This window comes from Dicentrarchus labrax, unplaced genomic scaffold, assembly GCF_905237075.1.
Source record: "Dicentrarchus labrax unplaced genomic scaffold, dlabrax2021, whole genome shotgun sequence".
NCBI lineage: Eukaryota > Metazoa > Chordata > Actinopteri > Moronidae > Dicentrarchus > Dicentrarchus labrax.
In genome coordinates this window covers 824,288-850,548 of record NW_026136712.1, presented here as the reverse complement: position 1 = coordinate 850,548, position 26,261 = coordinate 824,288, and the positions used below count along the sequence as shown (strand labels likewise).

General features: G+C 39.6%; 1 protein-coding gene across 3 annotated transcripts in view; it reads right to left on the bottom strand.

Annotated features, from left to right (window-relative positions):
• Positions 1-26,261, bottom strand: part of jmjd1cb (jumonji domain containing 1Cb) — a 131,271-nt gene that overhangs the window by 64,960 nt on the left and 40,050 nt on the right. For all 3 annotated transcript variants that reach the window (XM_051417110.1, XM_051417114.1, XM_051417112.1), the window contains exon 2: positions 18,421-18,612. In XM_051417110.1, the coding sequence (XP_051273070.1) occupies positions 18,421-18,612 (192 nt within the window). The remainder of the gene's footprint in view (positions 1-18,420; positions 18,613-26,261) is intronic.

The following is a 26,261-nucleotide window of genomic DNA, read 5'->3' as shown; positions in this document are numbered from 1 at the left end:
ATTAAAAGTTGTGCTATTTGTGCATGTATGTTAAAGGGCGTGTCAGTGGCGTGGCATCAAAATCAGCCAGTTTGACTTTCTTTGTCATTTTCTGTGATTTTTCGTGTTGTATTTGAACGAACTCCTCCTAGGGAATTCATCTTCTCTGCTTCAAAATTGGTCATTACAGTAAAAGTATGTTGCTGATTAAGAGTTGTGCTATTTGTGCACGTACATTAAAGGGTGTGTCCGTGGCGTGCTGTCAAATTTGGCCAGGTTGAATGGTATGTCAAGCATTGATGTCATTTCTGCCATTTCACAGTGATTTTCAACGTGTTTTTGCATTGTAGATCAACAAACTCCTACTAGAGAATTTACCGGATTAACGTCAAAATTGGTCAGTACAGTTAAAAAACATTGCTGATCAAAAGTTGTGCTATTTTTGACTGTACGTTTAACCGCGTGCCCGTGACAATGTGTCGAATTCCACCGACTGGCCATCAAACAAATAGTACTCATATCTTCAGTGTACAGTCCCACCCTGAACATGTCCTCATAACTTCAGCGTACGTGGTCCAATCTCAATGAAACTTCACGTGTTTGATAACAGTCCCACCCTGAACACGTCTAAATGACAATATTCAGACATAGCGATCGCGCCACCTACTGGCAACAGGAAGTAAGCGCTGGGTGGCGATTTTCAGCTGATTTACGTGAAATTTTCATGTTATGGTTTGCACGTGTTACGACGGCACGTGACACAGCCGCAGCGCGCCCCGAGTTGCGTGGAATGCGAGGTCCCGCCCAACGCTGCTTGCAGCTTTAATTACTATTATTATTACTACAGTTACTATTATTACTATTGTCACTATTCATTGTCCCCAATCGTTGCCGTTGTCATCGTCTTTTTCATGTTCATCATCATCAGTCACTACTATTGGTGTAGTTGTTGCTACTGTCTGTCTGTCTGTCTGTCTGTCTGTCTCTCTCACCCCAACTGGTCGAGGCAGATGACCACCCACCTAGAGCCGAAGGGTCTGTCCTAGGTTTCTGCCTCTTAACAGGCAGTTTTTCCTTGCCCCCGTCGCCAAGTGCTTGCTCATGGTGGTACTGTTGGGTCTCTTTTAATGTTATAAGGAGTTCGGTCTAGACCTGCTCCATTTGAAAAGTGTCCTGAAATAACTTCTGTTATGAATTGGCGCTATACAAACAAAATTGTATTGAATTGAATTGAGTCAAGTGGGTAAAACACATCTTTGTTAAATTGGAATGTTCTCATGCTAGCTACTTTAACATCCTTGTACAAGACACTCATGACAAAAGACTATTCAGGACTGTTCCAATCATGCACTTAATTATCTTGATCAGAAAAAAAATAGTGCTACACATTTCTATAGTGTTGTCAAACAGCTTACTATGAGTTGGCCCTTTTATTTGTAAAATGACTAACTTTTGGACAGAAATATCATTGTACTAGAAACCTTTCCGAAATAAATTGGTACATGTCTCATTTTTAGTGTAATGAGACAATACAACTAAATGCCTGAGTTTTGTTATTGACAGACCAATGTAATAGAAGTTACATGTATGGCACCTTACCTTAATATCCAGTAATACAACATATTGCATAATCTGTTTAAAGCAAAGGTATGTACAGTTTTTGGGGGACTCTAGGCCAATCACACAGGGAATACAGAGAACATAAAGCTGAAAATACAAATGGACCACTAAGACTGACACATATAGACACCAAAAGATAATAAGGCTATAATATTCATATTTCATATTTTTCTGGAGGTTTACCACTCTAAACAAAAATAAACAGTAGTTTGTTGGAATATAAGAGGCTATGGCTTCTCCTCATTCTGAAGCCATAAGCCATTCCACTGGGCACTACTCTGTGACATCACATCTGCAACGCTGTTCTGGTCTGTCTTGCACGCTGCTTCAGGAGCATTTCAGAGGCAAACGAGCAAAAGTCAGATTTAGTTATTTTTCCTTGATTTATATCCTTCTACCATGGGTAAGTAAGCTACATGGTTAGAAACGGTTTGTTTTTTGTCAGGGGGTCTGCAGAGGCTGCTTTATTTTGATAAGTGACCGGATTCTCTTTGTCTGACTTCCTGAACAATTCAATCTCCTCTATGCTACTAGGCGCAGCTCATTGCAGCTTCTGTAGAAAAAAAAACAGAAAAAGACCAGCTGCATATTCTTCATTGAGCAGAGAGGATAAAACGCTTCTGAAGCACACTGCGGACCTTCTGGTGGAATCACGAGCATCTAGAAAAGCAGCGATCAGCTCTTATGGCCGCATCTCAGCCATGAACAGTGAAGTCAAGCAGCTACAAAACACTATTGCAAACTATATCATTGGTTTCACTTCAATCTGGACAGTTGGAAAGGCTGGTTTGATTTTCATATGAGAAAGTTAATATATCCACAACAAACATTTACATTTTTTTCTGTCATTACCTTCCTCTGTATCTCTGCCGTGGCTCAGGGACAGAGTGGGTTGTCCACTAACCAGAAGGTTGTTGGTTCGATCCCTGGCACCTCCCACCACATGTCGAAGTATCCTTGAGCAAGATACTGAACACCAAATTGCTCCTGATGCTTGTGCATCGGTTTGTGAATGTGTATGAATGAGTTAGTTTCTGTTCAATGGCCTTTGCCATCGCTGAGTGAATGGTCCATTTACCATTTACCAAGGTCATCCTGAGCTATGAATATGTTTATGTGACACCCAGTGAGCCTTTGTTTATTTAATGTGGACATGAGTGAACACGTGGCATAGGAATCCTAGAGAGTTGTAGATAATGTCTACAGACATTAACCAGTCTATGTGTCCACCATTACCATCTTAAAGATATCACCAACACTGAGTCTCTGCCTGCAATCTGACCAAACTGAATAACATTGTTGCTGACTGGCATGAATCCCTTCAGAGGTAATTTTACTACGATTCTCTGTGGGAAAATGTGTAGAAACTACTGAACAGAGACAAATGATACAAGCTTATGAATCACAAATCATCAGGACTGGGAGGTTTGTTTTGGGAAGATATTTATAGCATCTCCTCAGGGATACTTGCATGAAATCCTCTGTGCTGGCAGCAGCTACAGATAAAACCTCCTCAGGAATTCATTTCTAAAAAATACAACACACACACACACACACACACACACACACACACACACACACACACACACACACACACACACACACACACACACACACACACACACACACACACACTTCAGTTCTCAACATAAACAAGATCTGCTTCTCTCACTCCCCGTCTGTGTGTCTCTCTCTGAAATTAGGACAGAGGAGAGCTCTGCCAGATAATGTTGGTGTGTAGCAGTACATGGGCACTCTGCCAGAAAGCAGCAGGAAAGAGAGAGAGTGTGTGTGTGTGTGTGTGTGTGTGTGTGTGTGTGTGTGTGTGTGTGTGTGTACTAGAAGAGTGTCCCATTAGTCTGAATGCTGGCTCTGCACCACTTGTCTTCTCTACAGAGGTGGCAGACAGACACTATCATATGGCCTGTCAGTTGGTTCAGCAGCCTGTCTCGGTTTACAGCAGGATGACCACCCATTTTCAATCTACAGGGATTCCAATACACAACAAGTGCATGTAGTGGTGGGCCATACAGACTAATTCTTTAGTCATAGCCATGGGAATATTTTATATGGCAACACCAAAATATGATTGCAGTGATACAGTTCTGTAAATTCTATTGGTATAAGACAACACCAGATGTCTGTGTTGATCCAGTCAAATAAATACCTAGCAAATCACTATAATGTAAATCAGTAAAATACAATATTTCTTTCTATTTCTGGCAATTTGACCTTATACAGCTTGAAATATCCATATAGGTAGCCAAAGCAACCTTAAGAATAGCTTAAGAGTAATTCACAAGTCTACATTGTCACAAATAGTGCTGTTTATTTTTCATTATCAATTTGTTTGCCAATTATTTTCTCGAATGGAGGTTTTAAAAGTCTGACACTGTATCCGACCAACAGTTAAAAAGATGTTTAATTTATTATCATATTGGGATTTTTTTTTTTTTTTTTTAATTTGAATTTGAGAAGTTGGGATGAAGAAGGTTTTAAAATGATTAAGAAATTATCAAAATAGGTGCTGATTCATCTTCTTCTGATTGACTTGAATCCACTTATTATTCCAACTTATTATTGAACTCAAGGTTTATATATTGTCTAATGATCCAAAACTAAATGTGTGTGGATCATATGCTGTGTCAAATTCCATTGTTCTAGAATTTCCTGCCTTGCTCCTGACATCTTTCCTTTCTATAATATCCCAGCTGAGAGTAAACAATGACTTTTGTTGAGTTGCACACAATCAAACCACAGTTACAAAGCAATACAAACTTGTGTGTACAGTAGGCAGTATGTTTTAAAAAAGTTGCTCAAAAGACACAACTGGCGTTTCAGATTCTGTTTTCACAACAGCAAGTGAGCTGCGTGTGGAGGAGGCTTATGTCTGTTTCCCTGAAGAGCATGTGCGATTGTCAGTAGAAAATAAACATTTTATAAAAATAAAAAGTACCAATAATACTGAAAACAAATCATGCATTGGTAACTTTGGAACACTTACAGCACAAATATTATGAAAGAAAGGCAGATGAACATCTGCATTAAGACCTGAGCATGTTTTATTATATCCTACCAAGGTATAATGAGCATGGCTGACACATTCCTCTACCCTCCCTCTTTCCTTTTATGCACTTTCACCCACACTCTGTCATTCTCTTTGTCTCTTTCTGCCCTTGGGTGTTGTCTGGTCACTGGGATCCACTTTGTGTCTTTGATGGGATTTTGCAGCTAGTGTCTTTAATGACTTCACACAGGACTCAAAGCTCCCTGGGAGACAGAGAGATGATGTAATATCTGGATCAGAGATGCAACTGCATGCACAGGCACAAAAACACACACGGACATACACACAAGCTTACTCTCTCTCTTTCTGTCAGTCTTCCTCTAAGCTGGAGTTCTCTTTGGTGTCAGATAAGATCTGATCCCATGTCAGAGCGGGAGGAGGCCAGAGCAGAGCTTTACTGAGGACTAAAAACACCAAAACCAGGTACAGGCTGCCAATGATTGCTGCCGGGGACATGACAATGAAATATGTTTTAAAATGACAAGATGTAAGCCCTGGACTCTCGGGTGACAGTGGGAGAAAAAAGGACCCTGGACAAACTGCTGTCCATACTGGACAATACCCACCACCCTCTGCATAACACCTTCACCAGGCAGAGGAGTGTGTTCAGTGGCAGACTGCTGTCCCAATCCAGCTCCACCAACAGACTTAAAAACTCTTTCGTCCCCCTGGCCATCAGACTGTACAACAGCTCTCAGTCAAGGCAGGGAGGACAATAGACAATGCACAATTTCCTCCTCCATTTGCACAGTTTTCCTGGACATTCTTTCATTCACTGTCATTTCTGACTTCATCTGCACTGCCTCTGCTAAATGATGTGACTTTCATTCATTGGTCGACAGCCTAATTTTAATTCCACATAGTTTACATTTATCCCTATTTGCAGTTCTATTTCATATTTCTATAAAAGCTATTTTATTTCTACTTTTACTTTTTGTATAGTTTTGTATTTATAGGTTCATTTTAATTTTAATGTATGTCTAAGGTATGTCTAATGTATGCTGCTACTGGATGCTTGAATTTTCCTTGGGATAAATATCTATCTATCTATCTATCTATCTATCTATCTATCTATCTATCTATCTATCTATCCCAAACCAACAACAACAATTACTTAGTCTAAAAGCTTTTATTAGAAACAAGAGTAGTTATGGTCTACTGTGTTTTGTTAAAGACAGCTCACGTGATAAATGTGTGCTAAGAAGTCATGTAACAGCATTGCTTCATCATTTTCCCTGCTGTTGTGTAATGCTGGCATTCTGCTTCAGTAATGGAGTCACATCAGTGAGAGAGAGGTCCCTTCTGATCAGTTGAACATAAAGCTGTTGTGTGCGTGTGGGAAAGCCTGAGGAAACCCCTCCTAAGAAAAATTGTCTAAATTAGCAAAGACATGGGGGAAAATTGCTTCAGTTACTAAATTTGTTGTTGTTCAAACAGAATAAACGTTGGTAAATCAAGTTGAAACTGCAGTTGGCACGGTCAGAAATTGACTTTACTGACTACTACTGACAAAGTTTGTCACTAGAGAGTTGTTTACACATTCCTCTACTGAAAGGGGAGATGTCTGTAAAATTGCCTAAAATCAGAGATTCAAATCGTACCACGGGAAAGGAACATTTTGTACGTAACAAATTCAAATAACAATAGCTGTCTAGCCAAATGCTGACCAAAAGAAACCTGAAACCTCGAGCGCAGAGTGGACTGTCTGTACAGAGAGGACAGTTAGCACTAGCATAGTGAAAGTCTGACAACAAACATGGCAGCACAGTTTTTGGACATAAGACCCTGGAGCTTCCTTCCACTATCTAGTAATAATAACAAAGTGAACACACTGGGTGCCCGGTTAGCTCACTTGGTAGAGCTGGCAACCCATATACGGAGTTGCTGCAGCGGCCCGAGTTCGAATCCGACCTGTGGCCCTTTGCTGCATGTCATCCCCTCTCTCTCTACCCACCTTTCCTGCCTCCCTACAGCTGTCTCTATAAAAATAACTGTGAAAAAAAAGTGAACACGCTGTAACATGATAGCAGGTATTTCATGTTTTACAGCCACTGTATTTTTCAAACTAACAAGCTAACAAACAACAAATAAACTATTACCTGCTTTTTCACCGGCACCTAGCAAGCAGCAGTGGGGGGCGGGGAATTCACAGATTCAGAATTTCTCAATAAGGGAGAAAGAATAGATGTGCTTCCAATATCAGTTCCCATCTATAATACTGTGCCAGTGTGTCTATGGTTGATGTCAGGTTTCTCTTCTGTCAAATATATCAAGTCAACCATTTGTCACAGTCCCCAACAAAGGATACAAGCCACTGAAAAACAAGTACATCAACTTACGTAAATGTAAAGTGTTAAATTACACAATGACTGAAATTGATGACAAATATCATTAGAACAAAAAACAATCATTTGTATTGAAATATAATAATTGCAACTGTTATTTAACAGTCCAAAAATCATATACCAAATGAAAATCTAAAAAGATAACCTGTTAACAATCCAGTTAGAGCCTTTATATACTCGCCGTTCCCGACCTCTAGCGCAACAATGTGACGTCACAGGAGCGCTGTAACTATCTATATTTGCATGTGGTGGTCGCGACACTAGTTGCAGTCTTCTCCTGAACAGAGGTGTCGCAACTGAGAAAAGGCTACTGACTTTGCTATTTCTACGCACTAGAAGAAGAGGAGGTCACGGAGGTTCTTCCTCTTTTCCAACATTCATGGCAATTTCTCGCCATGAATTCTGGCACCTCTGGGCATCTCTGTGTTCCTTCATTGAAGGATCATACAGATGCCTGTAGAGGCGCACTTGCTCAGAAAGCTTGCCCTCGAACTCGTCCATGTTCCTGTTTCCGCCTTGGCGCGCTCAGCTGAAAAAAAAAAAAAAAAAAAAAAAGAGTTGTGTGCGCCAGCGAGATCTACGTCATTTTGACGTCACATTGTCGCGGAACGGCGAGTGTATAAGAGCCTTTAGTCAGCCTGTCAGTGATCAGTGACTTACAATATGTTATTGGCAGAATTCCAGTTTAACACAGGAATTCTATGGATGATGTTTTGTAGTTATGTTGATTTTTCCAATATGAAGGAATTTAGGAGGGAAGGGCAGAATTAGCACAGATACCATAAAAACAACGGCTGTTGGTCAGAGAGAGTAGAGTGCGTCGCCCACTAATAGGAAGGTTGTTCCTCCCTGCCACATGTCGAAGTGTGTGAATGTGCATGAATGAGTTTGTGTTCAATGGGCTTTGCCATCACTGTGTGAAAGGGTGAATGTGACACGTAGTGTAAAAGTGCTTTGAGTGGTCTGAAGACTAGAAAGGCGCTATACAAGTACAGGTCCATTTACCATTTACCAAAATGTACATGTAGCTTCTGCATTTCTAAATACAGCCTGATTTATAAAATTATTAATATTTCATTATCATTACTACCATAGCACATACAAAGACATATAAACACATATAAAGACCAATGTTCAATCAGAATGTTACATCACATCCTGTATGTCAGCAGCTGTCCTCACATAAAATCTGTAATGGGGTGTGTGTGTGTGTGTGTGTGTGTGTGTGTGTGTGTGTGTGTGTGTGTGTGTGTGTGTAGGAAGAAGATGTGTCATCACAGTCCACATGTCATACACAGATTGATGAGAACAAGACGAGATCAAGATCACAAAGATGATATTGCAACTTTCCGAACATCTGTCATCTGTTCAAGAGGCAAAAGTATGGAGCCCCTAAAGGGACATGGGGGGAAAAAATGAAACGTTCCTCGTGCTCATGAGCTTACTGTTCTTAATACCTTTTATTTTGAAAACCGGAAGTGAATACACTGTTTCTTTGCAATTACCATAATGCTGAGAATACTTGTACACTCGAAATTTAAGTGCGGCTGATTTGACCACGGAGATCGGAGTAACGGCTGGCTTGACCGCAGTTAATGAGCCTAGAGGCATACGCACAGGAAGCACAACTGCCTGTGCTTAACCTAAGGTTTCTCGTGAGCACGAGATACTTTCTCGTGAGCATGAGAATCGTTTCATTGTTCCCATGTCCCTTTAGGGGCTCCGTACAAAAGTAATATCAGTGTAGGTAAAAAGTCTGGAATAACATTAGCCAAGAATAGTCTCAATTTAGCATCAGTTTCAAGAAACAGTTCTCAAATGAACAAGCTCCAAATAGCTTGCTAGACCCAAGGATTCCTTAAAAAAGGCTATAACTGATATTTTTATCATAAGAAAAGTTGTGTTTACATGAAGCCTGTTATTAATAACTATAATATGTTTAAAAGCTGAGACAGAATAAAAATGCTCCATATAAACACCTCAATCTGAATAAGCAGGTGCAAAAGGAGGGGTTGCAGAGGGTTAGTTTAAATCTTTATATAAACCAATTAAAAAATAAATTGTATCACATAAACAATTTAACCTCTTTACTTTATGCCCGTGTTCTTTTTGTGCATGTCCTCCATCTTGATGTTAATGCATGGGGACATATTTTAGTCCATTTCCAAAATAAATTGGCCAAGCTGAATTGGAGCACTGCAGAGAGTTTGTTTTTGATATAAGCACTGAACATAATTTAATGGCTAGATGGTAGAAAAATAAAAAATAACGTATTCAAACTAGTCCAAGAAAAAAAACAAGTCATGATAAACCAAATTATTAAAACAATGAATGAATGGGTTTGAGCTGAAAGGCAGCCATTGAGGAAAACTAATGTGTAGTGTAATCATCACTTTTGGTCATGTCACAGCTGTTCCGATTAAATGCATCGGAGAATGAAAACACCAGATCAAAAGTGTGCATGTAACCACAATTAATGTATCAAATGACAATGTGAAAGGGGTCACTCAGTGATGAACCTGCAATTAAGACAATTATCACCTGCATCTGTGGCTCAAAGGTTCACTCAGACAGCTTTTTTTGGCCACAGCAGACAGCTGTTCCCTCCCTGCTCAGCGTCAAACAGCAGACAGACGTCTGCTTGTATATGTGTCTGCTGCTTCCATGTGGTTATTATAATAAAAGATATATTATATATATATATATATATATATATATATATATATATATATATATATATATATATATATATTATATTATATTATATTAATATATTATATATATATTATATTAATATAATTTTTTCGAATACTCAAAATAGTAAAAAAAAAAATTAAAAAAGTAAAAAAGTATTTTTTATAAACCATGAACACAGTGCGGCTATTGTGGTACAGAGATTTGATGCAATCATTAAAAAAATGCACGTCAACAACCCTGTCTGTCACAGTCACCAATAATAATCAACAGAGTGAAGAGCTGTTGCCTCTTTTTTACAGAGGCAACAGCAAATACTGCCTCACTTAACACCTTATCAGTCCCTTGACAGACAGGTAACCCTGAGCAGACTAATTTCTCACACACACACACACACACACACACACACACACACACACACACACACACACACACACACACACACACACACACACACACACACACACACACACACACACACACACACACACAGAATGAGGAGGGTGAGCACTTCCTCTCCTGTGACATATGAACACACATGTGTTTCTGTGCATGCATCTGTACTGAAGTACTGCAGACTGTGAGTGTGTAGTAAACATGAGCCCAAAAGCCTGAGTTGACATGCTTGCCTGGTGTGTTACACATAATGTCAGTTAAAGGTCAGTTTTCTCTGGACTCAAAGCAAACACATACACACGCACACAACCATATAGTGTTATTGTTTAGGTGTGTATAGCTGCAATCTCATATCATAATTTTACTGGTATGGATTTACGATGATGATCAATATCTATCACAAAATTTACTGACTTTTTAACTGCAATAGCAAGGACTATTTTTAGTCAAAGGTCAGTAGTTTTTGAGTGGTTCACTGAATTCTTTGTTATATTCTTGGTCCTAACAGATTGATTTGATACTTAAGTTTTCGACTGGATTTCAAATTCAAAAATTAAAATCTACACTTTACAGAGAGGTGTCAAAAGATTTTAGCTAACCATCAATACCTTTGTCAGTAGAACCTCAGTGTTGTTGGAGCAACTATCCCTTAAGATATTTTGTGATTTGAAGATACAAAAACAACAGGGTCAACACAACCTGTACTATTTGTTTAATTACCTAAGTGATTTTTTAGTATTGTAAACACCAACATATACAACACAAGCAGGCTTTTAGATTTTATTTATATTCATTTTGAGTGAACACAATTGTTTCCTTGAGGGCAGCTGACTAGCAGAATAGACAATCACCCCTAAAAGCCCTTTACATTGGTTGTAAGTAATTAAAAACAACTATGCAGACAAACAAAATATAACTTATGTTCTGCATTGCACTAGGGTTGCAACTAACAATTTTTTTTACCATCAATTAAATTGTTCATTGTTTTTGTGATTACTCAATCGGTCTACAAAATTGTAAAGTTGATTTTCTTTAAATGGCACAACAAAAAGACATTTAGTGTTTACTTTCACAGAAGACAAAGACACATTGAGAAGCTTCAGTTTCTGTCACTTGCCTAAACTATTAATCAAGAAACAGTTTCAGCTCTACATAGCACTGAGCTCATAACCTCCTCTTAATACATGGATAGTTATCAGCTTTAACATAGCTTATATCTTCACTGTGTAAATATCATACACTGTAGTCTGGCACGTAACGTGTTAAGAAGTGACAGTCGTTTAGCACTAGGCTACACAGTGGACACAGTATGTCACCAGGGGACCAGGGACCTGACAGGCAAACCAAGCACATTTTTATTTATTTTTTTTTAACTTATTTTTTATTGAAATTTTCTTTCAAAAATTAGAGTGTCAGGTTTTACACACTCCACAAAGAAATTATTCACATATCTGTGTCCTTATTGTCCAGTGATGATGGCGGTGTCCTCTTGCTGTGTTCTATAATCTGTCCATTTTTCCCATTTTTCCTGAAATTGTGTCTCTTGTAATCGTAGTTTATGTGTGATTTTTTCCATTACAAATATTTCTTCCACAGTGCTCACCCACTGCTCCACGGTCAGGGGTTCTTTGTTATTACTTTTTTACTTGCCGATAGCAGAACTTTAACAAGATACTCATCCTCTTTTTGTATGTATCTTGTGTCAAATTTCCCAAATAAAGTATCTTACAAGACTTGGGTATCTCGTATCCTAGTATTTTTCTTAAACCCCGCCATATTTTATCCCAATATCCTATTATCTTTTGGCTAGACCAAAAAATATTCATATGGGCTACATCCATGTGTCCACATAGTCTCCAGCAAGGTTGCTGGTTACATACAGTTTCCTTCCATGTTTGGAGTTATAAAAAAATCGGACCATATTTTTCCAATTGAATTCTCTCCAAATCCTGGAGCTAGTGGCCGTGCACTGCGTTTTACAAATATTAAACCATTCCTCCTCAGTTATTTGCTCCTTCAACTCTTTTTCCCATTTTTCTTTGATATAAAGAGAGGAAATCTTCCGGCATGACAACAAACCTCTGTATAGGGTTGAGATCACTTTAAATTTTTTTCCTTCATAGGCTGTCAAAAACACATCAATAACTTCATTGTCAGGGTCAGTTTTTATCTCCTTCTCATAATTATCCCTTATCTGTCGGTATCGATATTGTTCATGTTCATCTAGTCCAAATTTATCCCCTAACTTTTCAAAACTCTGCAGCTTACCCCGCTCGACCATGGTACATATCGCTGTAATGCCTTTTTTCATCCATTGCTTAAACCCTTTATCAATCGTACCAGGTACAAACCTCGAATCAAATGCGAACCAACTCAAAATCTTCGTCTTTTTCTCCAATTTATGTCTTTCAACCACCTTGTTCCATATTTCAACTGTAGTTTTGGTTATTGAATCCAATTGGTTACCTAACTTGCGCAATAGTCCTTTGTGTACTATTAAGTTTCATATTTCAATGTCTTTTTGCCCTAATTCTATATTTTTCTATCTTGCAACATACTCATCCTTGCACCAATATATCAGAGGTCTTATTTGTGCAGTGTAAAAATATTCCCTAAGGCTGGGTAAAGCCAGGCCTCCTTTGTCCTTTGGGAGCTGCAGAGTTTTGTATCAGATCCTGGGTTTCTTTCCTCCCCATATAAACCTCGATATCCACCTATCCCATTCAATGAATTGTTTTTGTGGGATCATCACTGGCAGTGATTGGAACAGATATAAAAGCCTTGGTAGAATATTTATCTTAATTATCTCTATCTTTGAGCTTAAGTCCAAACTAATTATAAACCAAGCTAAATTTAAGCACATTATATGGATACAGTCAGTGAAACTATAAGTTACTGTGTATCAAAGCTTTTATTATTATGTGCAGAAACAACTGATGTACAGCTGTGTCTTTGGGAAACCAACCCAAAACCATAGAAAAACAGCAGAATAAACACAAGAGGGCTAAATTAAAACCAAATGTGGTTGGTTGGGGTGTGTGTGTGTCTGTGTGTGTCTGTGTGTGTCTGTGTGTGTCTGTGTGTGTCTGTGTGTGTCTGTGTGTGTGCATGCGCAAGTGTAGGAGGACCTGTCTTGGTGAGTTATGGAGCTAGTGTGAGCAGGGTGGGGTCACTGGGACACAACAGACCCAGCCCAAACACACAGCATGTGACGGCTGCAAATAAAGCAGCAGCTCTTTACACAAGGATCATCACACACACACACACCCCATATACAACAGCATGCAACATACTGCTATACTAGGACACTAATTTACACAACACTTCTCATTGACCAATCCTCTCTCTCTATTAAAAGAAGCCCGCATCAGCACAGAGGACAGCTGCACACGCATGCACAAACACACAGCTTCACTGACATACTTTAACAGATGACTGTAGTTTGAAAGGGAAAAGGTCACAACATCTATGTGTGTGTGCCTGATGAAATGGGCAGTTTCCAATTGCAAACAGAGCCAAGATTATCCTACAGGGGAGATAAATGACATTGCAGCCTTAAAACGCAAACGCACACACACACACACACACACACACACACACACACACACACACACACACACACACACACACACACACACACACACACACACACACACACACACACACACACACACACACACACACACACACACACACTTTTTTTATTAAAACTTAAACGTGATGCGAATTATCATTCCCACTAATCATGAATCATATTGCAGTTGTCTGGATGGGTTTACTTCTATTTGAATGGGCGGTAAGTTAGTGGGTAAGATATTGAGTACCTGCTGTCCGGAGAGCCTGTGAGATGAGGACATGCATATGGAGAGCCCATTGGCTGATCAAAGTGTAACAGTAGACCAATGGTCCTCAGCCCACCAGAAAGTGTTCACTGTGGTGGGTGCTGTGGGTTGATTTTCTATAGCCCAACAAAATGTTCAATTACTACTATCTGTCCTTCTTCTTCTCATCTGGGTTTAGTTCTGTAACAAAGTAATAACCAGACAGGCAGTCTGCTGGGTCTGCCTGTATGAGGACTAATCTGTTTATCTGACTGTGGAGGTTTCTGTTTGTCAATAATAATAATAATAATGAACAATGTTCAAATTCAGGGTTGTATGCCAAACCAAATGTTCTAAAATTCCCAATAACACTAGTAGCCAACCTGAAGAGCTAGAACCTCAACTTTAAAGCTGCAGTAGAACGAAAGCAACCGATTGGAGCCAAGAAAAATAGCTGATTGTTGGGTCTCATTCCCAGGACTTCAAATACAGACACTTTGGGATCCAGGGAATGAGACAACAGTCAACTATCTTCAAGCCACCAACCCAAAGTGTTTTATATATTTCTCTGCTCTGATTCGCTGTTTTTGTACTCCGGATGATTCTTGCAAATGCTATTAGAGGCGCAAGACCGAGCCAGAGGAACCTGATTGTTTCACAGATTATCTGTCTCATACACTACTGTAGGGACAAAGTGAACATTTCTGCAAATATGACAAAAAGGTTTTTGTTGTTTTTTTTTTTTTTAATAAACATTATTTATTGCATCTTTAATATCTAGTGATTATGTGTAGGAAGCCATTTCCTCTAGATCGTCGTTTGATGTAATTGACTGATTGAATGCTGCAACAATAAAAAATACCAAAAAGGAAAAAAATGCTTCTCAGATACTCTGCTTGGAATTCATTTAATATAAATTCATTGTTAATTAAAATTGAATGCATTTTTTTGAAAAAAAAAGTAAAAAACAGTGATTCACTGCTTCTTGACGTTTACAGCTTCTTTAGTTTTGGACTGTGTGTATGTTTTGCTGTGTGTGTGTGTGTGTGTGTGTGTGTGTGTGTCTGCACTAGATTTTGATGTTGTTGCTATGACAATAGCAGCAGAGAGGCAGTGATGTGACGAACAAGTGAAAAAAACAGGAGGAGTCAGACAGAGAGAAAAACAAGCAGGAAAAAACTGTGTGTGGAAGTCTTTGAACTCTTATCTCCCATGCATGTGCCAGATGGCGCTGTGCTCTCTGCTATTACATAATCAAAACAGTGAATCACATTATCATGCACACACTTGCAGCAACACGCGAACGCACACACACACACACACAGCAAAACATACACACAGTCCAAAACTAAATGCCATCAATGTCAAACATTTATGAACCAAATCCTTCAGTCGAGGACAGACACAACATTTAGGCGTGCGTTCACATACCACTGTCATCTGAAGAGTGTATGATACAGTGTGTGTGTATGAGGAATAGTATGACATACAGACAACAACAAAAACACCACAACAACCACACTGTCACCACACCAAAGTATGTGTGTTTGATGACAAAGACACAGAGCAGACTCAGCATCAGAGTGCTGATGTGTTCACTGATAGTAGTAGTGCGCGCACACACTCGCACACACTCGCACGCACGCACACGCACGCACACGCACGCACGCGCACGCACACGCACGCACACGCAGAGAACAGAGAACCACCACTATCAGACACATAAACTTAAAAACAGATCCCTTATACTTAAAATGTGTTTTTTGTCTTTGGCCGAGTGTCCAATATAATTGTTTTTTCAAACTGGTAGCAATATCTTGTATCTGGTGGTGTGTTTGGGAGTAGTTCAACTGCTTTTTGACAAGAAAATATACTAAACTTAGTCCTTTCTACACTGCCCTTCATAGGGAAAACACCGTAACTACAGTTTTGGTCAAAATTGACTTATATTATAAATGTGTGTTTAATCGTGTGACAAATGTTCTATGTTCAGTCTTGCTCTATCTTAGAGAAACAACAATGTAAAAATGTCAGTAACTACAAAATCCTACCAAAAACCAAAACAAGCAACAGTTACTGTGCTCTTTCTTGGTTTCTCAGAGCTGCGGCTGAAGTTATCAACCTAGGGAATTGAAACAAAGGGAATCTTTATGTTCACCACCAGGCACTCTTACTTACTTTATCTGTTTATTATTAGCTAAGCTGTTCTACCTATAATACAATATTTCTTCTCAGTTTTATTAGCATAGTTACTGTGGTTAGCCTTTGTAGAGCAGTAAACATTCCTGGCAGCATTTGCACCAAATCTGAAGAACCTTGAAGATAAAATTAGACTGATCAGACTGACAGAATCACAGCGTTGTTTGAGAGGTGGTTTCATTCGTGGTTGTTCTTAGCATAAAGTGTTCTATATAGTGTCACAGATAGTTGATAAATGTTTAATGCGTTACTGCTTTGGTGTGTAACCAGGATGAAACAGAGGAAGATTAAGTTTCATTTCAATTGCTTTGTTCTCTCGATTGGTGCCCTCTCTCGTTTAATACAGTCTCCTCTCTTTATCTCAGGCTTTTAGACTACTCAGGAAGTGTAATCACATTTAATCGCTTTTTATGGCCATAAACATTACACGAGATGTCCACCTTTTGTCATAATTGTGATTGTTTTGCGCGTGTGCCAGAGTGGCTGCAGTAGCAGCACCTCTCGCTCAAGTTGAGCGTTTTTCTCTTGGAATTTCCCCATTGTGGGACAAATAAACGAATATCTATCTATCAAATATCTATTTTTGTGGTGACACCTGTTATGTTGACTCTGTAAATGAGGCTGAACACAAGCTGCAGCAACATACTCAATAGGTCCTGGGCCATCAGCACGCACTAGCCCTAGAGCATGGACTTCAGTCTCCAGTCCACATAGATTGTGTCTGGATGCATAAACTACCTTAAAATGTCCAGTTAGTAACATTTAGGGGGCAAAACCAAACACAAACCAAACACAAACCAAACACTGGCTGTAGATAGGCCATCTTGCCTTTTTTAGTTTCAGGGTCACCATAGTTTCTCCTATTCTCTTTACAGCCTATTCTTATTCCCAGGTTGTCAAATACAGATGCTACAATTGCAATCTGAATCTTCACCACTAGATGTCACTAAATCTCACACACTGGTCCTTTAAGTTTCAAACTTAAGTTTGTCCTTTATATAAATTATTTCCCTTAGCTGAGGGGTTCAAGTGTTAAGTCTAAGGCTGTCATGGTAAAACACATACTTCTTCTTCTACCTCTTCTTTTAATGTTAATTGACAACGTTATTGTCAGTGTTCCAGTGCTCCAAAATGGACAACAAGAGAATACAAAAAAGAACAAGAAAGCCAAACTACGCAGCAGGAGAAAATGTAGTTCTCCTCAAAAAATATGGAAAGCACAAGCACATAATCCTAGGCAAATTTAACCCATCCATTACAAATAAGCACAAGCAGAAGATGTAACTGACAAAGTCGATGTGAGAAATCCTGCTGTCAAATGAACCGTAGATCAAGTAATGACGAAATATGAACATACTGTGACAGCAAAAAAGAAGATAGCCAGCTTCGACAGTAAATGACAAACAAATCGATTACACGATAATAACGTTAATATATGAGATAGGGTTATGTTAGGTTAGGGAAGTTGCACATTGCTCATAGTGCAGGTTTTTCCTATTCCATACAATGCGTCTTGGCATCTCCTCCTCCTCTTCAATTATCATAAATTCAGCAATGGTCTTATGTTCCAAAGATTTTTCACTTTAAGAAACCGGTATGAGTACCTTAAAATTGTCTGAGGAAAATGATTAATAAGGCCTTTCTAGCAACACATAAGGGGAATACTTGAGTCACTAAGGGCAAACTCTTAGAGATCGAAGGGAAATCCTTATGGTATCCTTAAGACATCCTTAAAATTAAAACCGGACACAGGTTCTTCTAGTAGAAATCTAGGTAAGGTAACAAAGTTTACTGAATGGTTATTGGGATCCAAGAAATGTTCCTACAGTGGAAACAGGCTAGTTCAGGCAAAACATGCTGCATAGGAATTAGACACAAAACAACATGATTAACTGATGTGGGAAGGAGAAGAATAGTAAAAGCGTGACAATGTAACAAAAAAACTCCCTCATCACGAGGACAAAAGTGTTGTGGCTGTCGGAAACTCAACAGATACAGTCCAACGCAGCTAGTAAACACAGACTAAAGGAGTCAAGAATCCTCAGAATTGTAAAAAACTCTCTGTGAGACAAGCGCAACAAAACTGAGACCACGACAGAGTTGGTAACTGTGGCAGGGCTGCCACTCAGTAACCGCTAATATCCAAGGCCACAAAGACAAAGAAATGTAACAACACAGTGAGGATAAAGAGAATATAACACTTTGTGACAAACACAGTGGTGAATGTGTGAAGACATAGGTAGCAGGTTCATATGCCCATTATTGTGTCCTGTCTATAAATAGAAAACAAAGGTCTTACCAGGGCAGGCCACTGTATGTGTTTGGCCTTGGTTCCTTGCAGCAGGCCTCCTGCTCCTCCACCTGCTCCTCCTGCTCCCTCCTTCCTCTTGGCCCAGACCAGCTGGTGCTCCAGTAGAAACAGCTGGAAATCCTCATAGACCTTCACCCACTCTCTTTTCTCCCACTCCTGGTCATCAAACTCCACATATACCTGCACAGCACACAGAGGGAGAGACTGGGATTAGATCTGCCTGTTGGGACTATAATATAGACCCTTTTAACACCAGGACGCACATTAAAACATTAAACACCCGTGGAGGAGGTGTAAAAGAAGAAGGAGGCAGATGATGAAGGAGAAGATCAACAATTTGATAAAGTAGATAAATCATGCTAGAGTTGTTCTGATACTCTCGGAAATGCCTCCAATACTGCCTAAAACTGTCTAAAATGTGGGATCAATCCTATACCACCCTGCAAACGGGACCTGCTACTTCCCAGCAGCATCCTGTCCTTCTCACTCTAACCAATTTAACCAAGGAGGGTCATGTGCACTGTGCTGCCACTGGGCACTGGTAACTACAGTTTTAGAGTGGCAAAGAAGAGCGATTTTCTGGTAGTATAATGTTAGCCAGAGCCAGCTGAACGTCCGCATTCTAAATGATTGTCAAACGACATAATAAAAGAAAATTCTGTGATCTATATTCATAAAGTATCATGAATATAATCATATATATTTGTGTGTGTATGAAAATCAAAGTGTACAGAGGTGTATGCACATATAACACATATACTGACTGACACAGACACTGTACATACAACCACATAGTTTAAAACACTCACAGGTACTTGATATATGCAATACAGTTCTGAATGCATATTAATTAGGAAAAAAACGTATGAGTGAAGCAACAGCAGCTAATATAAAATTCAGTTTGATCACAGAGTCAGCACTAATGTAAAAGTATTCTAACATTTCAGGGCTGCGAGTCACAGAAGCCTTTCTATTTACTGGATACATATAATCCCGTGTGTGTGTGTGTGTGTGTGTGTGTGTGTGTGTGTGTGTGTGTGTGTGTGTGTGTGTGTGTGTGTGGGGTACATTAGCCACCTTTCTCTCTTCATCTCCTCATCACTCCCTCCTCTGTCTGATCTTCTGTTCCCTCATTTCTCCTGCTATATAACCTGCCCCTCCCCCACTTCCCTACCATAGGCAGAGGGGAAGTCTGATCAACGAGTGAATCTCACCCTCCCATAATGCACCACTGCAGTCAACTGAGTGATCAGCTACCTCAGTCTGTCCTCCTTTGTTTACTGTTACTGCAAACTATCCATTTATTTCTACCTCCATTTATCCTTCTATTCTGTCAGTTTACCCATCTCACTCTCACTGCACCACTGTATCCATTGAATATTGATCTCTGTCCATTTCAGTTGTCTCAGTAGCAGTCATTCCAGGATACTGCTCCCTGCATCCTCATATGATCTAATCCATTGCTCTCACATGCTCAACCATCCTCTATCCATCCTCTCATCCCTTATTCACTTCAGACAACAAAGGTTAACCACACCTCATCTCCATTTCACTTACTAACAACATGAATTAATAAAATACATGTACTCTCTGTAACCATTACTGACCAGAGCCTAAGCAGTGCTTCAATCAATTAAATAATTTTTTTCATATTTGCTGAAACTTTCCTGACAGTAGCACTGAGACAGATAATCTGCAAAAAAAAAATCATTTTTCTCTGGCTCCTCCTTGTGCTCCTAATTGCATTCACAAGAATCCATCTCCATTAACACTAGTAGCAGACCTGAAGAGCTGGAACATGAAGCTCGCCTTTAAAACTGCAGTAGGTAGCCTGAATGAAAGCAACCAATCTGAGCCAAGAAAGATAGCTGATTGTAGATTGTAGTTCCAAAGCATCTGACTCAACTATCACCTCTTCGAGCCACCAACCCAAAGTGTCTCTGTGTCTTTATTGGCTCTGACTGAGGCTTAGATTTAAAATAGAAAATAAAAGAACAGTTCCCACAGATTTTAACCAACACTGTATATTCCCTTAAACAATCAGAATATAAAATAATTGCATGAAAGAAATTCACCAGTGGCCATCTTGCTTCTCCAACAAAGAATCGGATCAGTAGGTTTTCAAACTCCTAAATAAATAAAACAATACATCAATAATGTGGACAGCTAATTATTCACTTCCTGTTCCTGTTTTCAGCATTAGTCATCACTACAACCGATTCCCCAATAGGGAAACCAGTTTACTCTCATTTTCCATTGAGCCCTCCAGCAGCAGCTGTCCTGTATTACTGTTAGCAATGTGACTAATGTATCATCCTGCTAAGTTGCCTTCTCACCTAGTGTGACCCTGGGTGGTACTACGGTTCCATCTTCAGCTGCCAGATATGCACTGAATAACACATTGGGTCTGTCATTGTTGAAATGAACATGTTTAGGAAAATGTGCTACAGAATTAGAGCAAGACATTTTTTCTTTCAATTCTCTGTGCAGGTCAATTTTACTTATATAGCCCAAAATCACAAATCACAATAAGCTTCAGGGGGCCTTTACAATCTGTACACCATACAAAACCCTCTGTCCTTGTGTCTCCTGTCACACAAAACTATGTTGTGTGTGTGTTCAATTTTAATAGTCTAACTAGGATTACTACCATAAATTAAAAGGATGCACACAAATACAGGCACTCATGCATATGTACATTTTCACATGATGCTCAGCCCAGCCAATAAAACTCAGTCTAACACCAAGTGTTGCCTGCTGGGCCAAGGCCAAACCCAGTTGATGAGTCAGTGTTACGGTCATCAAAATATTACTGTCACAGAGTGTGACACAAAAAATAAAGACAGTAAAAGAAGTTAGGAGATAAAGAGCAAAAGAACAGTTGATACTTTGTGGGTGGACTATTTATGTTAGCAAAAGAAAACCAATTCATGCTTAGTTCAAAGTAATAATTGTGGACAATAAACAATGTTATGGGTTTGAGCCTTTTACAATTGATTGAAGACAGGTCAGTAGTTTAATGAGTCACAGTGATGATCTGACAATGATACTGAATCTGAGTAATACTAAAATATGTTGTGAAACCTGAAATAACAGAATTTTTAGCCATTTGGGAGCAGTGGAAAACAAGGTGTCAACACATCACTAGCATTCATTTGAAGTGGCCACCTAATGAGTGTAAATCCAATATTCACTTTCTTTTAGCTCTGTTTTTGGTCTCCACAAACTCTTAGGAATAATATCTGTCTCTTTAGCTGCTAAATGCTCCACTATGTTCACCAGCTAGTCTAACTGTGTCTGTCTGCTGTTTGGTGCTGAGCAGGTAGTAAACTATGGGTTTTTTCAGGAAAAACAGCAGTCTGCTGCCACTGACAACTCTATGAAAGTGTTGAGAAAAAGAAGTTAAGTTAGGAAACATTGATTTTAGCTACTTTAAGGCTAGACGATATGGTTAAATGGTAAATGGACTGCACTTGTATAGCTCCTATAGTCTTCTGACCACTCAAAGCACTTGACTCTACATGTCACATTCACACACTGATGGCACAGCATCGGGAGCAATTTGGGGTGTAGTATCTTGGGTGTGATGACAGGGAGAGTGAGATATTCCTGACAAACCTGTTGTGCCAATCAGCTCGTATGTGTATGTATTTGTGTGTATGCGTGTGTGTGTGTGTGTGTGTGTGTGTGTGTGTGTACACTGGAGTAGCAGCTATATAACAATTTTTGATCCTTTGAAGCTATCAATGTATACAAACCTTAGCCTGTGTCTTAGCTTTCTGATAAATGAAAAAAACACAGCACACACGCAGAGCAAGTGGTTTAAATACATGTGTCTGTCTGTGTGTGTGTTGCAGTGTATTTGTTTCTACTGCCCACTCATGTATTCATCTGCATGTTGACTGAACATACAGTACTCATGCAGGATTAGGAAAGCAATAAAGTGAAGAACAGAACTGTAGATTCTGTCCCGCTGTGTGATCTGTCTGCATGCAATGATTACTATGAACAAGCACATTAATAACCCTGATACAACCAGAGCATTATGATGTAGTCTGCACACACACACACACACACACACACACACACACACACACACACACACACACACACACACACACACACACACACACACACACACACACACACACACACACACACACACACACACACACACACACACCAAATTCAGTCAAGAAATACATACACATAATAGGAATGGGGAAACTCAGTGTCTGGTGAGTCTGTTGCTATAGCAACCAGAGGCAGTAGTGAACACTGGCTGTGGACACACACGCATACATACACAGAGCTCTGGATCAGTAGGCTTCTATCAGCCACAGAGAGGAGCAGAAATAGGAGACAGAGAGAACAAAGGAGAGCAGATACTAACAAGACTGTACAGTTTCTGAAATGATCAATATGAGCTCTCACTGTCACTACAGGCACTCTGTTCCACAGTGTTACAGACACTGACATCGACACAGGAATGAAGCTGACCACAGACTCAGGTCATCCAATATAACCCTGCTCCATGCTGTGCAGATGATGCAAGTGGGTGTGTGGCTGAATGATTCAGGGGCCCACAGCTGGACATGGACCCGTGAAAGACTTGTTTTCAGGGGGCCCAGAATATGTAGCAGCACCCCTGACCATGATCTCATTGAAACCCCTTATTGTTCATTGTCAGCAGCAACTTTTACTTAATTGGCAGGGCAATGTTTTTAACACAAAAATCAAAAATACTTAATACTTTTGAAGAACTAAAAAAAAAAAATTAAAAGTAATAAACTTAAATAACATTTGACCCAAAGTGCAGCACACAAGTTTACTTCAGTAAATAATAATAGTGCACCTTACATTGTTTTAGGCCATGTTTATACCCAGAACTTATATTCCCAGGAACAACTTTTCATGGAACTAAAAGGCTCCTTCAGTCTACGTTTCCACCGGGGTCTAAAGACCAGCAAAGATTAGGCAAAATGGTCAAATAACATCGGGAAAAAAACGACGACTATACGACTATACTTTTTTCATACGAGCCTGGAATTCGTCAGCGGTACATCTGTTGTAGGATTTCTTCTACATCACCACTGATGTGACAAAGCACAATAAAGAAAAAACAAACTGGTTTGTGGCTGTAGATTTTTAAAAATGGCTAAAATAAAATGCTGTGACTACTCGACCAATCAGAAATGTTCAGAACATTTCTGAATGCTCCTGTACAAATGACTACGTATGTATAATCTGCCCATCACTAACGGCTGCAGGCAGCCAATGAGCACGAGACATGAAAGCCAACGACCAATGCAGAGAGAGAAGCAAAATCTGCCCTTTAAATAGAGCGCCAGAGAAAATGGGAGAAAACCACACTGATACAGAATATAGAATACAAAAGAGAAGAGAACAGAGGCTGGACTGTGACCGTTTCAACTAAAAGGAATGGAATGCTATGTGTGTGTCTGTGTGCTGGGTTTAGATTGTGCTTTTCATAAAATTGCAAGTGAAAATTGTGTGTTATGCTCCTTTCTGTTTGAATTTACTGAGAGTGAGCTGGATGTGAACAGTCAACAACCATGAATCAATCAGGCCATAACCCTCACTTCCATCCTGCAGCAGTGAAACTGTTGTGTTTCAAGCCCAACAAGCCTCTTTAACCCTTTTTGATGACTTAATATGGTTTTCAAGCTGCTACATGACTGTCCTTTCTCTGTCTGTCTGTCAGCCCCAGCCCTGCTGCAAGAGACACACACACACACACACACACACACACACACACACACACACACACACACACACACACACACACACACACACACACACACACACACACACACACACACACACACACACACACACACACACACACACACACACACACAGTGTAAGCTCTATCCTGCTCTCCAAAAACTCTAATCTGATTTATTGAGCTTGACTGCACAGAAAAATGTAGACCAGCCAGGCTAAAAAGACTCCTTTATCCCCTTTACCCCACCCCCCACTCCAATCGCCTCGAACACATAAAACGAGACGCAAGCACCCACACAATTATTACTACTCAGGGTATTTATACCCTTCCCACCACTATTTTCAACAACAGAAACCCTGCTACTCCTGCTTAAGGAACTGTTACATCAGACCAAGCGTTGCCACAAACAAGCAGATTCTCAATGTGAACTACTTGTGCATTTGTCATCAAAGGGATTATTGCCAATATAGTGCCTCATTACAAATAAGAATGCATGACGTAGTTAAGTGTTTAGAATATGGTTATCAAAAACTGCACTAAATTTGTACAGTCAGTATCTTTGACAGAATAAAGGAACATGTTGAGCTACACTGAAGCTGAAGGTTTTTCATAATATTTAGTCTACCTTTATTGATATAAGTGGTGTGAACAAACATTACAAACCCTTTTCGTGTATGATTTCATACTGTTAAATTTCATCAGCCTCCAAAATGACCAAAATCTGGATCAACATTGGCTACAATATGCTTCTACATTAGGGATTCTGATCTGGAAGCATATTGTGGTGAAGTTAATGGTAAATTGACTGTACTTTTATAGCCTCTTTCTAGTCTTCCAACCACTCAAAGAGCTTTACACTACATGCCACAGTCACCCATTCATCCACATTCATACACCGATGCACAGCATCAGGAGCAATTTGTGGTTCAGTATTTTGCTCAAGGACACTTCAACATGCAGCGAGAGGAGCCGAGGATCGAACCCCCAACATTCTGATTAGTGGACGACATGCTCTACCTCCAGAGCCACAGCGCCCTGGCCCACTAGGACCAATAGGCAACCATAACCCCCAAGAGACTGCATGTTTATAACAGAAAGCCTGTGTTACAACCTGGAGCTATGGAGCTTGGGAAATGTAGGAACTTTTTTAGAGCTTGATCTATACAAGGAAACATAAGTCAAGATATCTCTGCCTCTGCTGCTGAGATTTTCACAATTATTTTTAAAAGCTAAATGAGTGGAGTGCCCCTTTGCTTGCATAACCCACCAGCATCCATCCTCTATAGGTAACGGTTGGTTGAAAAGCAGCCCGGGTTCTTTACTGCATATCATTTCCTTCTCTCTCCCCTGCATTTCCTGTCTCTCATTACTGTACTGTCAAAGCAAAATGTAAAAAAAAACAAAAAGACTGGCAACCCTTAACCCCACTTATATTACAACAGCCTGCAGCAAACATTGATGTACGTGTTTCTTCAGCTTGGAATACGACTGAGGGGGTCTTGGGGCATGCAAGCAATTACCAAATTCCTGAACTCATTTCAAACTAACAGGAAATGTGAACAACATCATACTTTATATTCCAGTGGATTTGTCTCCTCCCACAAACTTCATGTAGTAGAACAACAAGTAACAGTCAACTGTGTATCAGTTGGTTTATTTGTATCAGCAAGTCATGATGTATAAGGCTCTTAAACATTGCAAGAGTGCCTGAGTGGCGTATGAGGTCTATTACAATAGAACAAAAACAGTCACCAGAATGCTTTTAATTGGAAACAAAGGAGGGAGAGAAAATGACACAGAAGCAGAGATAAAGACAGCAGCTGAGCCTGAAAAAATCAAGTCACTGTTGTGTTTGAATGAAATCTGTGAGTAGCACAGACCTGCAGGTGCTGAGAAGAGGCAGAACTGTGGACCACAAGGAGGGATGAAAACAAACAAGACAGAGAATCAAGTATAATCTGGACTTCATTTAAGCATCATTTAAATAACAAATAAAAAGAAGGAGAAATGAAAAGCAACAAAGAAAGAGGATGGAGGTGATGAAAGAAATGGATTCAATGGCATGGGGGAAGAAACAGAC